The 16,713-nt window shown below is 46.4% G+C and overlaps 1 protein-coding gene across 2 annotated transcripts in view; it reads left to right on the forward strand.

Annotated features, from left to right (window-relative positions):
- The first annotated feature begins 609 nt into the window (after positions 1–609).
- LOC129214351 (store-operated calcium entry regulator STIMATE-like) overlaps positions 610–16,713 on the forward strand; it is a 36,791-nt gene continuing 20,687 nt past the window's right edge. For both annotated transcript variants that reach the window (XM_054845880.1, XM_054845888.1), the window contains exons 1-3: positions 610–742; positions 15,032–15,080; positions 15,962–16,057. In XM_054845880.1, the coding sequence (XP_054701855.1) occupies positions 634–742; positions 15,032–15,080; positions 15,962–16,057 (254 nt within the window). In that variant the 5' untranslated portion in view covers positions 610–633. The remainder of the gene's footprint in view (positions 743–15,031; positions 15,081–15,961; positions 16,058–16,713) is intronic.

The following is a 16,713-nucleotide window of genomic DNA, read 5'->3' on the forward strand; positions in this document are numbered from 1 at the left end:
CCCAAACCTCACCAGGATGCCCAGCATCTCAAATTCCACTGGGACCCCCACCCACACCCCCAGCCCTCATACCCCACACCCTGCCAGGACCTCTCCATCAGGGCACCCCAAGCCCCACCAGGACTCCCCTCACCAGGCACCCCAAACTCTGTCAAGATTTCCCCCAGCCTGACACCTCAAACACCACTGGGACCCCCCTGGCACCCCAAACCCCACTGAGCCTCCCCCAGCTCAGCATCCCAAACCTTCCCAGGGCCTCTCCACCCAGAGCACCCCAAACCCTGCTGAGACCCCACCCCAAACCCAGCACCCCAGACACCTCCCAGATTCCCCCAACCCAGCATTCCAAACCCTGACAGGATCCCCACCCACCCCACCCAGCCCAGCGCCCCTATTATCCCCACCAGGACTCCCCCAACCTAGCACCCCAAACCTCATCACTACTTCCCCAACCTGGTACCCCAGTCCCCGCCGGGACCTTCATCTTCATCTTCATCCTCATCCTCATCCCCAGCCCCAGCCCCAGCCCCAGCCGGGCCCACCCCCGCCCCGCCCCCGGGTGTGGCTGCCTCGGGAGCGCCTTTGTACGCGGCGGTACCGCTCCGCACCGCTCCACATCGTTCCGCACCCGCCATGGCCGTCCCCCGCCCGGCTCACGGCTGCGGTAGCGGAGCGTTGTTGGGTCGCTTCGGCGTGTTGCTGCAGGTGGTGCTGGCCCTCTGCGCCCTCAGCACCCTCATGAGTGAGTACCGGGGGATGCTCGGCCGGGAGGGCAGCCCCCTGCCCCGCGGGGGTGGCCGGTGGCGACCGTCTTTACCTTCGCCGGGTTCCAGCTAACGCAGCTCGGGGAGGGGAGGTTGGGTTTATAAGTGCCAAGTTTTGTGTTATCTACCTGTAGGATTTAAAGAGGAGGGAGGTGCTGTACTTTGTGGTTACCGCTGCACTAAGCCGGCAGTTAAGGCGCCAGATGCTTGTTCTTAAAACTCTTGTTTCTAACATTAATCTGATGGTAATGAAGCCCCACGAATTTGCGGTTATAATCTGTTAAGACTGGCTCTGCTTGTGTGAGCGATTACTCAGTCACTTAGAAAATTTTAATGAAGGGTGAAAACTAATGGTGTAACTCGATGATTTACAAGGAAGAAGCTAACAAAAATAAGGCAGGTGTCAGGTACTCTAATCAAGCAGCATTGTAATAGTGCCCTTAATTGTATTGTGATGTTGTTTTGTTTAACTTTGTTTAAACTGTAAAGTTTTAGGGCTGGGGAAGGAGGTTTCTGAGAGAGTGTGTTTCTGTGAAGGGGTGGTAGTGAGAGAAAGCAGCTGAGTAGTGAGAAGCAGTAGTGGGGAGCACTAGTACTGAAAGACCCGAAAAACTTTGCTGCTGTTTTGTGCTGCAGCTGCATTTCACTCGGAGCAATGTGAGCATCGCTTCTCTTTAGGGTTAAGTGGTTTAACACAAGTTGGATAACATGCCAGAACTCGATCTGTTTTCCTTGTTTAAAAGCCCATGATGACAGTGAACTAAAACTTCCCAAGTTTTCTGGCTAAGTAGCTGCAGATTTTGAGGCTCGCTTGCCCCTCTCTGCCTTCTGGAAACCACTTTCAAAGGTTTCAGTGCTGCAGTTAATGCCAGGCTGCCAGGGAAAACCCCAAGTTCTTCCTGTGATAACTGATAGCTTTTTCCAGCTGGAGTAGCCCAGTTGCAGCGCTTCACTGCTTGTATTTCACCCAGTGTTGACAGTAATAGATTAATTTAGTGATTCTGTTCCCCTTACTGATGTGCACATATGGGTTAATTGTCCCATCAACTCCTTGGGGGTGTCCTGTAAAACCAAGGACATCAGTTAATCGTACTTCTGTGGATGAAGGCTTCATAGCCCCTACTAGCAAGTCATCAACCCTGGGCTAACTGTTGTTCTCCCCCTGGTGCAAGGGCTAGTATTTCCTTGAACGTTAACAACCTCTTGGTTAATGAGGAGAAATTGAAACCTGATCCTATGCGGTTTCCTTGTGAGTCAGCTCAATGACTAAAGCTGTGAAGGAAACCCCTGGCTGGGACCACAAAAGCAGATGTGTTTACAGCCCTGGGATCTCACCACAGCACCTCCTCTGGCTGCAGCTGCGCTGGTGGTCCCTAATTCACCCTAGCTGTTTCTTATCGGTGCCCCATTCACACACTCCCAGCTGGAGTTTTTTCTCAGATCTGCTGTTGGGGCTGTTTATATGCAGACTCCTAACCTGCTAAGGTTGTAATGGGCTTACCAAGAACTTTACATTGGGCAATAACTTGCTTTGATGCAGCTTTTGGGCTATTCGTGTGGCCTATTCAGTTGGCAGCCTCCTGGGGAGGAGAAGGTTCCAGTAGCTGGGAGGTATGGGAGCCTTTTGAGCTGGAGGTGTTGTGTGTCCAGAGTCAAAATGGTTCCTGGGAACCTTGACTGCATCTTCATCAAGTTCAGCATTGTCAGGCAGTCCCAGCTGGATGACTGTCTTGTCTAGATCTTGGGACACTGGTGTCACTGGAGTCAGCATCAGCCCTTCTTTGATACTTCTTCCTTCAGTACTGTGACATTCCTGGCTGTGTATTTCTGTGATTTCTGCTTTAATGGGATGTTGCTGGCCAGCTAGCTCCATCTAAGAAGTCAGCAAGTGGAATTTAATTCCTATCTGAACCCAAGCCAATGCCTTTTGCATTCCTTCTACTTTAAAGTACTAGTTCAGCTTGGCTATAGGAGAACCTGAATTTGTTTAGATAAGACTTCCAAATTGTGCAGATACAAATCAGAGCACTTGAAAACATCTAGAGGAACTCAAATTAACAATAATGTAGTGTTCTGCAAAGCTTCGCAGGTGTGTGTGCATGGGATGTGCTCACAGAGTGTGCATCCAGAGCGTGGGTCCCAAGTATGACCCATTGCCGGAAGGGTTAAGTTTATACATTGTTATCAGAGGAGTTTGTGTCCCTGAATTTCTGTCTCTTGGGGCTGTGGAAAGATTGTCTCCTGCCAACCTGGTAGGAGAACCCAATAGAGGAGGAAGTCAGTCTTGCATGATTGTCTGAATTGGTGCTCTGCATCCAATGTGCATCTGGGCTGTAGGATTGCTTGTATGCAATCCTGGAGGAGAAAATAATGGCCAAATGGACCTGTCACCTATGGTTTCAAGTTTTATTGCAACAGCCCACTAGGCTTCTTGAGGCCATTTAGCCTGTTGCAAAGGCTACAAAAAGGTCAACTTAGAGCAAAAGTTCTTGGGCAGCAGAGGAAATACTTGTTTCCCTGTAACGGTATGAGTGGGATGGTTGCTCCCCACTGTTGTGGGGTACATGAAATGGGTCCTTCATTAGGGGAAAACAGGACCCAGAAGTAATATAACCACACTAAAGAGCTTTCCTAGGCTGGGTATCATTTAATCTGGCCAACTACCATGAGCAATAGCGATAACAGAGTTCATTTGAGCCTACAAATACTCTCTTGCTTTTGCAATAAGAAGGGTCTTTAAGGTTGTAGTCAAGCCTAATTCCAGTGTGGTCCAGGGCTTGCTCTGGGTGCAACTCTACCCCATTTGGTAATCAAATGAAAATGGTTTGTTATCCTTCCCACCTGCCTGCTGTGGCTTTGGAGGCACTTTGGCTGTAAGGACACTTGCTACAAGAACTAGGATACACTTGAAAGAAGAGCCAGTAAAGCCTAGCAGCTGTGTGTGCGGCAATCCAGTTTCCTGTGCAAGAACTTGCCCTTAGGGAGGTCACTATGTGGAGGAGTGTGGATAATTGTGCAATCCCATCTGAAGTAGTTTTTAATGCTCTGCTTTGATCATCACTCAGTTGAGTGGAGAAAACATACTGAGTTATCTCAGCTGCAAATGCTGGGTAGGATTTGGGGGTTGAGTCCCTGCAGGTGCTGCTATTAAGTTTAATTTTTTTTTGAGGAAGAGGTGGTAGACTAGCAAAACTTGTCCAGATTTGCAACCTTGACAGCAAAACCCTTCGAAATGGGGGGGGAAGGGTGTGTGTAGAAATTTTAGCCATAGCTTTTTTTGTGGATTAACTGGAGTCCAAAAGAAACAGATTTGGGGAGTTTTAAAGGATCTCTTTCTCCATTGTGAATGGAAAAAGCTTTCCTTGGAGCTGGTATACTTGTTTTCTATCCCACCACAAACAGCGTGGAGGACATCTAAGAACATTTATTTCCATTCCAACTTCCTCTCTTCCTGAAACTGTCAGCAGCCTCTGAGCTCCTGAATGAGGTTTAATAGCACTTGTGCTGCGGGTGTCAAAATAGACTTAGCTCTTGGAGAGAGTTCATACTTCCAGGCAAGGAGAGTGGTACTGGACTGAGCTTCATAGCCCTCTTCACACAGTGAAACCTGGGTTTCAGCTTGACTTTTGAAAATGTCTTGATCCTGCCTAACGTGACAGCACTGTCCCTTTATCTCCTCTTGCATATCACTGCTGGATGCATTTTTCCAGCACATCTTGCCTTGAGCTTAGCCTAAGAAGGCAGAGCTGCTGGTGGTAGGGACACTGATGCTGGCCCCCAGGCAGGACTTGGTGATGGAGGTGCTCTGTTAGCAGCTAGGGCAGTGTTTTACATGCTGGTCCAAGGACCACAGAATAGGATTTTGCCAGATTGACTGTGAAAGAAGCAGTGGCTCTTGACTGTGGTAGAAAACTGCTGGTAAAGATCCTCTTAAGATGTACCCCCTTGCTCTATGGTCTGTGTTTTCCTGGTTCCTGTGGACTTACCAGCTTGACCTTCCAGTGCATTTTTCTCCAGGATGGTGGGCAATTGGTTAGTGAAAATAGGAAAGAGTCTCCCAGTGAATGGAAGCATTGGAACGTTGAGCAGGATTGGTGGAAGTTGTGGTACTCATCTCCATCAGATAAATCAAACTTCAGTAACCTTTTATGACTTTTTAGTAGACCTTTAGGTCAATGGTTTTAAACTAAAAGAGGGTAGATTTAGACTAGATATTAGGAAGAAATCTTTCACTATGAGGGTGGTAAAACACTGGAACAGGTTGCCCAGGGAGGTGGTAGATGCCCCATCCCTGGAAACATTCGAGGCCAGGCTGGATGGGGTTCTGAGCAACCTGATCTAGTTGATCTTCCTGCTCATTGCAGGGGGGTTGGACTAGATGCCCTTTAAAGGTCCATTCCAACCCAAACCATTCTATGATCCTGCCCCAGTGCTAAGTTCAGTTTTGTTGCTATACATTCTTTGAATTGCAGCACTGTTTCTGTGCTTCAAAACCATCCTGAGTGTGTTCTATGTGGTGTTTTTGCTTTTACACTGAAAATCTCTCGTAAGGGTGGGTGGAAGTGGGAGTCCATGTCAGCAAAGAGAGGAAATAAGTGATAGGTCACTTGATCTGTCCAGACTTCTACTCTGTTTTGAAATAAACTTGCCCAGGACACGAGAGCACTACAGGCTTACCATGCCCAAGACAAGCTCCACTGATTTTTTTGCTTCCTCTAACATAAATGAATAACTATGTTTGATTTTGATTATTCATGCACATGTATATTTAAATGGGAACATCACCACTGCAGATGCTTTTCTCTCAAGGGGAAAAGAAAACCACAAAGGTTAACTGTGTCTCTGGAGGTGCAAGGCACAGGGCGTAGCAGACTTGACTTACGTGTAGGTTTGTGGGTTAAGCAAAAAGCTACGTATGCCAGGACTCTCAAGACGTTTTTCTTCTGCTTCACTACATCTGAAAACCGGCTGAGCTTGAAAACTGGCGTTGTGCTTTGTAAGCCGGAAGGTCTGCGTAGTGCTCGATGTGCTTCATTAAGCTGAACACAGCTTTCTACAAAGCTTCTCAATTTCAGCTGTTGATTACGTTGACCTCTTCTCGGAAGTCACCTTTTGAACAGCAAAACTGAGCAGTGAAAGCTGCGTGCGAAGCGAGGGCTGTTCCTGGTTTCTGAAGGAACAAATGGGTTGGATGAGCTGAGAAATGAGCTGGCAAACTGGAACTGCAGGAAAAGTTATCTGTAACCTAAGGGCTGCAAAGTGCCTTCCTCCTTGCTGAATTGTTTCTGCAATATGTGGTGAACAGTTGATATTATATGTGACTTTTAACTCTGTACAAGAAACTTTACAGGGAAACTAGTCTCCTGTAATTAAGAGATGAAGCAAGTAGCACTTCAGGGGGGAGTCTGTTAAACTTCCAGCTGGTTTTTTTAACAGCATTTGTGAGAAAACTGTATGACAGACAGACTTTAAGTTAAAGTACCAGCCCAGTTGCATGACTTAATTCTTCAGGTGTTGTTCTCTAATGATCTCAAATCTTGTGCTCTCAAGATGCAGCATTCCCTGTTTAAACCCCATTTTTCAAGGGACTGACCTGAACTGTAGCAATGCTTTATGTAGAGAAAGTCACTACTGCCTCCCCCAGGACAGAGTTAAATAAAACACTCTGCATTTGAGCTAAAGCTTAGCCCAAATCCAGGTTTCCTAGAAGATCGACTGAGTCATCAAATAATATGCCCTGTTTTCAATGTGCAAAGCATGACTAGTGCTTGCTATCTCAAAGTTATGGTTTATAACCACATGGCACTTGGCTATAGTGACAGCTGTAAAAATCCATGTAGGAATAAGACACCCAGGGTAGAGATTAAAACTGAGAACCATACCAAAGTACTATGTGGCCTTCATTTGGGCACTCATGGTCCCCAGATGGATGAGTGCTCCAGCTGAGGTGCTTGGCATGTGTCTGCAGGGTAGATGATGGGGAGGTGGTGCTGCTCTGTGGGTTCCAGAGCTTCCCCTGCACTGAACCTGCAGATGATCCTGGATTTGTATGAGGAATAGGAATAGATGGGCTAAACAACGTTGGGAACTACACAAGAAAGGGAAGAGGAGCAGCTGTTAGGTGAGATCTCAGGGAGGAAAGATGTCCAAGTTTTTTCTTCTTTGAATTTTGCCTCTTTTTTGTTAGGAAAAAGTAGAACCGTTTCTTTCTTATGGCCCACCTGCATCAGCCTGGGAGGTCCAGTGTGCAGCACCATGCAGGACTTTGCGTATGGCCGTTGGTTCAGAAGGAGCTTCCTGAGTGCATAAACCTGCTGTCCATGTGCATTCCTCTAGCAAGTCAGAGCACTCTATCCCAGAAGAAACTCTTATGTAAAAAATGCTGTAGAATAGCCCAGCAATAGCTGGATATCTTCAGTGGGAGCTAGTTCAATCTATATACGTCCCTGCTGCCTCGTGTCACACAGACCCAGAGATACCCTAGAACATATCCTCCATTCCTCTTTCTTCCTTAAAGTATTCCCTCTGCCAGTTTTGCTACAGGTGCTTACATGCTTGAAGCATTGGTACAAGGGTATCTGCGAGGGAATGACTAAATACATCTAGTGCAGACTAGAGGATGTAAGTCAATAGCAATCTGTGTCCTTAAACCACTGATAGGACTTTTGCTGCTCCCTGAACTGATGGAGGGTATATGTTTTAAGCTTTTCCAGCTTGGTCGCACACTTATTTCGCAAGCTGCACGTTGGCTGCTCTCTACAAACAGTGGCTCCTGCTTCCTCCCATTGTGTCTCAGGTCAAGCTGTCAGAGTAGCTGCATGCTCAGGCTAAGAATAGTTGCAGACCCCAGGGTTTTGGCCTCTGTATCCTGCATGTTGGCTTCTTTCCTGCCTGGGGCTTGGAAAAAGCCTGGGAAAGGGTGTGTTCTTCAAAATAGGTTGAAATGTGTTATTGGAGACTATACTGCCTATAAAAAACACAGATGTTGGGCAGGGGGAGAGCTTCTGTTTCTTCCCTGGTATAATAGCTCCAAGTCCCCTTCTGAAAAGGCCAGAAATAAAGTCCTGATGCTCTTGCTAGTATGGTGTTGCCCTAGAGATGGACCCTTCTCTTAAAAGCAGGTGACAGTGTAACTAGTTCTGGGTGTTGCAGCCTTTTTTTTTTGGTGGACCATTCACAATTTAGGTGATGCATGCTGCAGTGCTTTCTCTGGGTGCTTCCAATATTCATTTTCAGTATTCATCTTCTGGGCCTGCTGCTGACCACAGTGGGGTCAGGCTTGCATCTCCTGTAAATCAACTCCTAAAAGCTTTGTCTGAGTTGGCATCTCCTTTCCAAACCTCAACTTTCGAATCCTTTGGTTGATTGCGGTAAGATTTATAAAGGAGATGGTCTGACCATCAGCCAAGCACACCTAAACTTCTCCCAGGGAAATAATTTTCACCCTTTGATTCTGTAGAAACCTTACTTAGGGGTCTAGTTTGCTAATTAGCAGCTAGTTGCTAGTGTGGCTAATTCTGCCTGGTTTAAGGGGTTTATTTCCAAGAGGGGTAAAAGGCACCTGTGCTGATGCACACATCTGCAGTGGAGCTGCCTGAATGAAATGTGGGGTCAGTGGGGGATGTGGGAAGAACATTGCATGTGGGAGAGGTCCACCGTGAATGGGGTGGGGAACAGCATGAGGGAGCTGGGTGGTTGCTAATGTCCTTGTCTTAATTGATTATAATAATTGGAGATCTTGTTTTCAAAAACAAAAGTAGACTGTGGGACAGCATTGCTGCAGACTGGAAATTTCAGGGAACTGTATGTGTCTAGGATAGGCAAAGCCCTTTCTCCTGCATCAAGAAAACATAATAAATGTCTGCGTCCCTACTCTGTAGAGAAAAAAAAAAAAGAGGATAGCTGTTACTGAGCTTTATCTTCTAGTTTTCTGACTGTTTACAAATCTATAATGACTCTCCTCCCAAACCTTTTTTACATTTCACAGATCCTTATTCAGGTGTCCAACTTCCACCCAGCCTGGTGATCCTCAGGGAATTGCCAGTGTATATGATCCTTATTGTCCTTGACTGAAGAGGAAGGGCCTGGGAGTATTTAGTTTCCTGCTCTGCCCTTTCTCAGCCATGGGCAGGGCATGTGTCTCAAATTGTCACTCTTCTTCCTTCCCTTTTGTTTAACTTCATGGCTTTTTGTCTGCAGTAACTGGAGCCAAGTAGGGGGAGAATGGTAACTTATGAGGACACCAACTCAAGAAGGCATGCTGTCATCTCAGTGGTGTTCTGCTCCTGTTTAATGGGATAGACCTGGGCCCTCTTCTTCCTGACCCTTCCAGGACCATTGTCTTCCCACCTGCCCAGCCTTTTCCTGGGATGCTTTGGACCATGTGGCAAGTCTAAATGATCACACAGCACTTCACCTCCACATGCAGCACGGCTGTGTGTCTTAGAGAAGCCTGTATGCTTCAGGTTGGGACTTCATGAGGCTCCTGTTTGTTCTTGAGGACTGTCTTTTGAAGCCTTTCTGAAGGAAAGTTCACAGTGTGAACTATTTCACTGTTGACATCCACCTACTTTAATGTTAATGAAATAATTCAGGATCAGACTGAAATAGGTTCAGTGCAGGGTTGGATCCTGCAGGAAGAACCTGGACTAGCAGTCTCCATCTTCCTCTGTACAGCAACTTGTTTTTCCATGGTGCTTGCTGTAGCATCCTGCTCTGTTACAAGTATCCTCAGCCATTAACGTGGTGTGTCCAGCTTTATTTCACCCAGCATCTCCTATCAACCCGTGGTGTCCCTGCAGAGCAGTACGCGCCACTGGGGGATTTTGTGCTCTCGGGGAGGTAGTTGACTTGACACAACTCTCAAATTTGCTGCTTTTCAGAACATGAGTAGCTCTGCTTGGTGATAAAGGGGGCAACTTGGTAGGTCATCAACGCTAGCTAAGACTCACCTTAAACATGCCGTAAACATCTGGACTTTATACCACTAGTGGAAGTGTGAGTTGAGGCTGACTTTTCAAGCTTCCCTGCTTGAAGTCAACCCCGGAGTAATCATTCCCAACCTGCATTCAGCTTTGAGATTCATTGCTTCTTTCAGACTTCAAAGAAGTCTGAATGCTTGCCTGTACTTCCACTGGTGTTTTCTTCCACTTAGAAAGATCTGGGGAGAGAATCTAAAGGTTCATGTGTATTTTACTTGCTTCACATGTTTCTAGGACTAGTTTCCTGTTTAGTGATGATGTGAAGAGGCACAAAGTGAGATTTGGAGTCTTTACTGTGTGTGCATAGCATGCTTGGTAAGACTTACAGAGCACTGAGTAGCACATGGGTCTGTGAGGAGCAAATGCATGCCAGAAAGCTGGGGGACCTGTGCTTTCCTGGTTTGTGGTGTGGTCCAGACTGCTGCCCTAACTAGGCTTGCAGGTATCTGGCAAACTGGAAGGATCACTTAGCTATAGAGATGTGCAGTAACATCTTTTGCTTCCTTGCAAAAGCCAGCTTGCTTTACTAATGGACAAAGCTGAAAAAGGGAAGGAGAGTTAAAATAATCAATGCTGTAGCTGGTGTCACTGCTGGGAAGACAAATCTCTGTTGTCTTCTAGTGTAGAACCAGTAAACGCTAGTGTCTTTAGTTGAATGGGGATTCTCTCCCATCTTATGCAACTCTGTGTGCATTAAACTCAATTTTTAATTGGTTCTAGGTGCTAGAACTTGAACATCACATTTCTTGTTTGCTTGATGCATGAGCATACACAACTCTTCTTAAAATAAATCTTAAGGGTGGACTGAGCTGCCTGAGCCACAGTAGCACACCCATGCTTACAGCCAGTGGAAAACTGAGTTGACCCCAGTGAGTGGAGATGTGTTTTGAGAAGAGCAAAGGAGACTTCAGCCCTTCTCCAGCCCCAGCTAGCTGAGCCTGTAGCTGTGCATGCTGTGGCTTGGCTTTCTGCAGGGCTTGGAAGAGGAGAGGGATGCTTTGCAGTTGCTGCTCAGCCTGTTGTTCCAGAGCCCGAGTGTGGTCCCAAAGCACAAAAGAAGCAGTGCTGGTTCAAAGAGGACTTCATCAGCTCCTTCAGTTTTCAGAGACCTTGTGCTACTTCTGTGTGGACTTAGCATCACCCCTAACCTCTGGGTCACAGCCACCAAACAACTCTGCTGCCTGTTTAAACTCCAGTAATCCTGGCTGGATTTCTGGTTTAATTTGGAGACAGCCTGCTGCAGCTCTGCATGGTAAATGCCCTATTAAGCAGTTAATTATATCTCTATAATACTAGCTTTTATCTTTAATACAACAGTTTTACTGTCTCTGATAATTACAGAGTCTCAGATAACTCTCTTAAATCTAATGAGGCATGACAAGCTGTGTTCAACAAGGCACCACACCATTAACTTCTTACCTCTTACTTGTCATCTTATCACACTGAATTACTGTATTTCTAGCCTGAGTGGCTGTGGATATATAACATGTCACTTCTCATTAAGACAATAATGCAAATCATCCCTGGTGCTCTCGTGGTTGGGCTAGTGGTCAGTGGGTTGGCCTGCTGGCCTGCAGACCCCTCCAACAGCTTCTCTGCAGCATCGTACTCTTTGCCCCATGAGCTGAGCAAGCTTGTTAGGTTTGGTTTAAATACTTCTGGTCACCCAAAGAGCTTGCTTGGTCTCTGAGTCTTTTGCTTGTGGGTGGGTGAAATGCAAGTGGCCCTTTGAAGGGCATTAGTGATGGTATACCTTGTTTGTGCTGATGGAAGTCATGGCTGCAGGGATATATATTTAGGGCAAGAGGAGATGGCCTCAGGTTGCACCAGGGGAAGTTTAGATTGAATATTAGAAAAAAATCTCTTCATGGAAAGGGTCGTCACTCATTGGAACAGGCTGCCCAGGGAAGTGGTTGAGTCACCGTCCCTGGAGGTATTTAAATGACGCATAGATGTGGTGCTTAGGGACATGGTTTAGTGGTGGACTTGGGAGTGCTAGGTTAATGGTTAGACTTGATGATCTTAATTAACGGCCCTTTTCAACCAAAACAGTTCTGTGTTCTTGTGATGGGATTCAGCTGGATAAGGGAAACCAGGCATTTTTTTCTGGACAGGGATAGGACACAAACTGCTGCAGGTATGCCTGGTGTAATTCAACATGACGGCTGCTTCATCACTCATTAATGGTAATAGTGGGTCAGGTCATTGGAGTGCTGGTTTTCTGTGGATTTGAGAGTGGCAACAAAACCCTGCATGTGCCTGACTGAAGTCCTGGGGTTGGGGGCTCACCTTCTCATATATCGCCCTGTCGCCTCGCCAGTAAGAGAAGTACAAAGTTGTGCTTCTGAAATGTGGAGGCGCCTGGCAGGGAAGTCCTTGCATCTTTCCAGGCTGGACCAGGCAGGCGTTTCCCAGGGGAATGAGCCCAGGCTGTCCTTCAGGGCAGATGGTAGGGCTCCAGCTGGCAGGTTGACTACTCAAGTACAGCTGGACTGAACAGATGAATTAATTACCATCTAGATGCAGAAGAGCAAAGAGACCTTTACTTGAACATCACCTGTATCTAGCTAATGTTTTGGTGCTTCTTCCCAGCCTTCATGGAGCTTGCTGCTGACCCTGCTTTTGGAGGAGGGTTTGCTTGCTGGTACAGCTGTCAAAGCCGCGCATTTCCCCACAGGGCAGGGAAGGAAAAAGCCTTGTTTTGGGTTATAACCAGAGTCATTCAGATTCCCTGTGGGTGTTTTATGGGAAGCCCATGGGACTGGCTACAGTGATGTGCCTGGGTGAGATCAGTTCCTGGCTCTAAAGGGGCAGTTTTTTACTTGGACAGAAGCTATTTGCTTCTCTGCAGTTTCATTAACTGAAAGACTAACTAGTGAGTAGAGTATAAATCTGGAAACGGAGAGCTGGATACCAAGTTGTTTAAAATTGTGCTGCCTTATCAGCAGTGTTAATGATCTAAAATGTACTAGAGGTGTTGCCCGTGTCCTGTTCCTCCCACAGGCAGTAAAGATACTCATATCTATAAAAGCATATCTCCTTACCCCACTGGAGAACAGGCAGAAGCATGCAGCTCTGATGCCCCTGCTTTCATCTGTGGCACTCTGGGTCCCTGTCTTCATATCCCCAAGTCGCCCTGGGAAGCATCCTCATATGCCAAGATCTGTCAGCAGTGAGAAAAGTCCCTTTGGTTGTAAATTTGAAGGCAGTGTCTGATTACATCTAGCTGGGGAGCTGAAGGGGGAAAAAAAATAGCTGTGCCCAGTGGGGTGGTGCATGTCTGTTCTGGTTTTGGGTTGCTTTTAAAGGAGCAGAGTGGGCTACAGGGCTCCTAAGGGTGAAGACTTAGTGATGATAAAATAGGTTAACTGGTGGCCTGTTTGGACTTCCACAGTCTGTGTACTCTTCAGTACTCATTGCAGTGATCTGTCCAGTGTCAGGTACAGCTGGAATGTGTAGAAGGATTTGGTGATTAATGCTTACAATATGTACTCTTGGGGTGGTTTCTTTACAGGGTTGTACATTGCACATTGGTTCATATTCATGTGTCCTGCTGCTTTCAGGCTCCTGGTTTCACTAGGTGGCACCACCAAGCTGCTGCTCTGCTCGTGTCCTGGGATGGACTGTCAGGAGCTAGAGAGAATGCACTGAATTATTATTGTTTTCCATTTCCCTCAAAAAAAGGTTGCGACTCATTATTTTTAATTCTGAATCCTATTGAAGCTGGCAGCATGTTTGGGAATGGATTGTTGCAGATTTAATCCACCATCCATCTTGAGCCCATTAGCATTGGTGAGGAGAAGAGTGGTTCCAGTGGCCAAGGTGAGGTGGAGGATCTGCACCCCGCTCTGTGTCTGCCTGAGGTTTGGAGGCAGCATGCTTGGAGCAGTAGCTGTAACAATGATATCTCTAGCTCTAGATGTAGCTGTCAGCAAGCTTACCACAAAGCAAAACAATGCCACTGAATACCTTTTACTCTTGGGGATTTTTTTTTAATTAATAAATCTAATGTAGTAGAAAAGCCTCTTCCAGGTCTGCTTGTTCTAGAGCATTGGTACCTGTGGGCTTAACAGGAGAAGAGTTAGCCTGGTAGCTGGTACTTTCTGAAATGGGGTCCTAGCTGGAGTGACAGCAGAACAGTCAAAAATGACTTGTGTGGGATGTGGTACTGGTATCTTTCCATCAGCAGCTCCTACTTGCATATGTAAAAGCTGGTTGAACCCAAGGAGAGCACCAAATCTCTGTGACAAACTAAATGGGACCCTTTGAGATGCTTCTGCAATGCTCAGACCCCACTGAGCAAAACTAGGTAAAAATCTGAATTCCTGTTATCTTCAGGTAGTAACAGGAGAAAGCTCAGAGCAGGAGCTGTGATAGACAACAGCGGAGGGCTCCATGGAGGAGGACAAGCCTGAAGGGCTGCAAGGAGCAAACTCATCTATGGCCAGAGTGACTTAATTTATAGAATCATAGAATGGTTTGGGTTGGAAGGGACTTTCAAAGGTCATCCAGTCAACCCCCTGCAATGAGCAGGGACTCAACTAGATCAGGTTGCTCGGAGCCCCATCCAACCTGACCTTGAATGTTTTCAAGGAAGGAAGAGTTGCTTCAAATATCTTTTCCAGGGTATATGGCTGGTGGTACTGAAGTCAAGCATCTCAGACTACTGCTCCACAGTGGTAGCTAGTGGGCATGCAAAATGTTGCATAATAAAATAATGTTTTAATATTAGCTGGCACAAGCTTGGAGCCGTGCCACTTGCTGGTTTTTTGGACTTGCACTGGTACCTATATGCTGGACATGTGTGCAAGGTCCTGCTTCCTCAAAGGTCTTCTGGTCCTGTTAGCTGCAAGGAGATGGCTTTATTGTGCTATTGTGACCCAAAAGCTTAACAGACTCTTGGGCCATATCATTTCACTGTTGCTACCACAATTTCAGTTTGCCTGGAAGGCTTACTAGATCTGGTAGGTAGTGGTGAACCCTCCCTAGCTTCCCTCAGGCCACTTCTCATAGCATGAAAATGCTGCTGGTGAGGGATGCCAGGAGCACACGCCTACTTCCCAAACACCTCTGCTGTTGCTCATCCTTCTGACCTGTGGGTCCATGCGTTGCCCCTGCTCAGTTTGGAGCCAGGTCATCTGGATTTGCTCAGTTTCAGATTGCAAAATGCTGAGTGTCCTCCAGGTTGGGGTTTTTGACTGCTTTTGCGCTGAGGATTGGTGCAGACTGCGCAAATGTATCGGTTCAGCTCTGTTGGTTAATGTAACTCTCTAATTTTCTTTGCAGTAAAACGACTTAAGGAACCAAAGGAAGAGAGGCGTCCCTGGAGGACATGGTAAGATTTTTAATTTGTAGCTTGAAAAGACCATGTATATGCAATATTTTCTCTTATACTAACAATATTCTAGGCCCTCTGAATATCCTGCGTGGTATTTAATTGTTAAATGAAATGCTTTGCTCCCACTTCCCAAGGAAACCTCCATGAAGTAGCTGGTGCTCCCTAGAAATAAAACTCCCTGCCTAGCTCCTCCAGGGAAACTTGGCTTTACTGCAGGGGACTGAACGAGGAGGTTTCAGTCCCCTCCGATCTGCAGCCATACCTGCACATGGGCTGTCTCCCAGACAGGGTCAAGTTTTGTTCTTAGCTGGGTATTGCTCTCAGCTCGGACACCCCTACAAAGCATCCCTGTACTGAAGGATTGACGGGCTGCCGAGAGGTGAGCGTGTGATTGGGATCTGTGTGTGGTCAGGCTGGCTTGGCAGCACGGAGCTACCAGCCAACGTTGGTGATGAAAAACATGTCAGTCTCCTCCGGTTGTTTCTTCCTCTAAAATAATTTGGGAATTCAATCCAACTCCCTGTGGATGGGTGCAAAAATGGTAAATAGTTGAACAGCTTCCCTGTACCTACTGTTTGTTGGGGAAACTGAGGCTAGGCTGGGCACTGAAGGGCAAACTGTTCTTCACTGCAGGCTAAAACTGAGCAGTAAGTGTCAGGTGCAGATCTGCAAGACTGAGCTGCCACGTGCTGAAGTGGTATTTTTTTTTTTCTTAAGTATTTGGAGTCAGCCAAACTGCCCCTTTTCCCCACGTACAATTTCTTGAGCATCATGAATATATCTTGGAGGAAAGCAGACGCATGCAGGGCCTTCACTTGTGTGCCTACTGGGCTGCTGGTGCCCCGCGGCACAGATATTTTTGCCTTTTTTCTCTCCAGGTTTTATGACACCTTCAAGCAAGCAATAGGTTCCCTCTTCATCCACTTTGCCAATGTTTTTCTGTCGGATCTCACTGAAGAGGACCCTTGCTCTCTGTAAGTACACAAGATGCTTGCATTCATGCCCTACATCTGTAAAAGGAAGAAGCAAGCCTGTTGAAAAATGTCATACACAGTGGAAGCTGATTCCTTTGAAGCACCTTGATGTTTACTGCACCTTTTGGCAATATATAATGCAGTGGTTCACCATGCAACTGCTGAATGTGCCATTTATTTGCGCACTGGACTTTGCAATTTGGCTGATCTCAGAGCAGTATCAAGATGCTCCCTAAACCGTGTGGATGAAGGCATTTGTCCAACATAAAGATGTTTGGGGTTTTTATATTCAGTTGCACCTACCTCATGTATTTCTGTAGTCCTGTTTGGGGGCTTTCTAAGCCAGACTTCAGACTTGACATAATGTGCCACCTTTACTTTAGACCAGCTACTTTGCAGCTACAAGTTTCGTTTCAGGTTTAACTTTATCCTGGTTTAAGCCTCCTCTAGGCTTCAAAACCATGCTGAAAACTTTCTGGCCCATCTCCTTTTATATATTAAAGCGCTGTGCCTTGATATGTTTCTTTAAACAGACACAAGTTTGGCTGGGGCTAAATATAAACTCTAAAATGATTCATTGTTTTAAACAGACACCATTTTAAAATAAACCCTTTTGTGCTTATGCTGTGACCTTCAGGGTTTTTCTTCCTTAATGT

This window comes from Grus americana, chromosome 1 (genome assembly GCF_028858705.1).
Source record: "Grus americana isolate bGruAme1 chromosome 1, bGruAme1.mat, whole genome shotgun sequence".
Lineage (NCBI taxonomy): Eukaryota > Metazoa > Chordata > Aves > Gruiformes > Gruidae > Grus > Grus americana.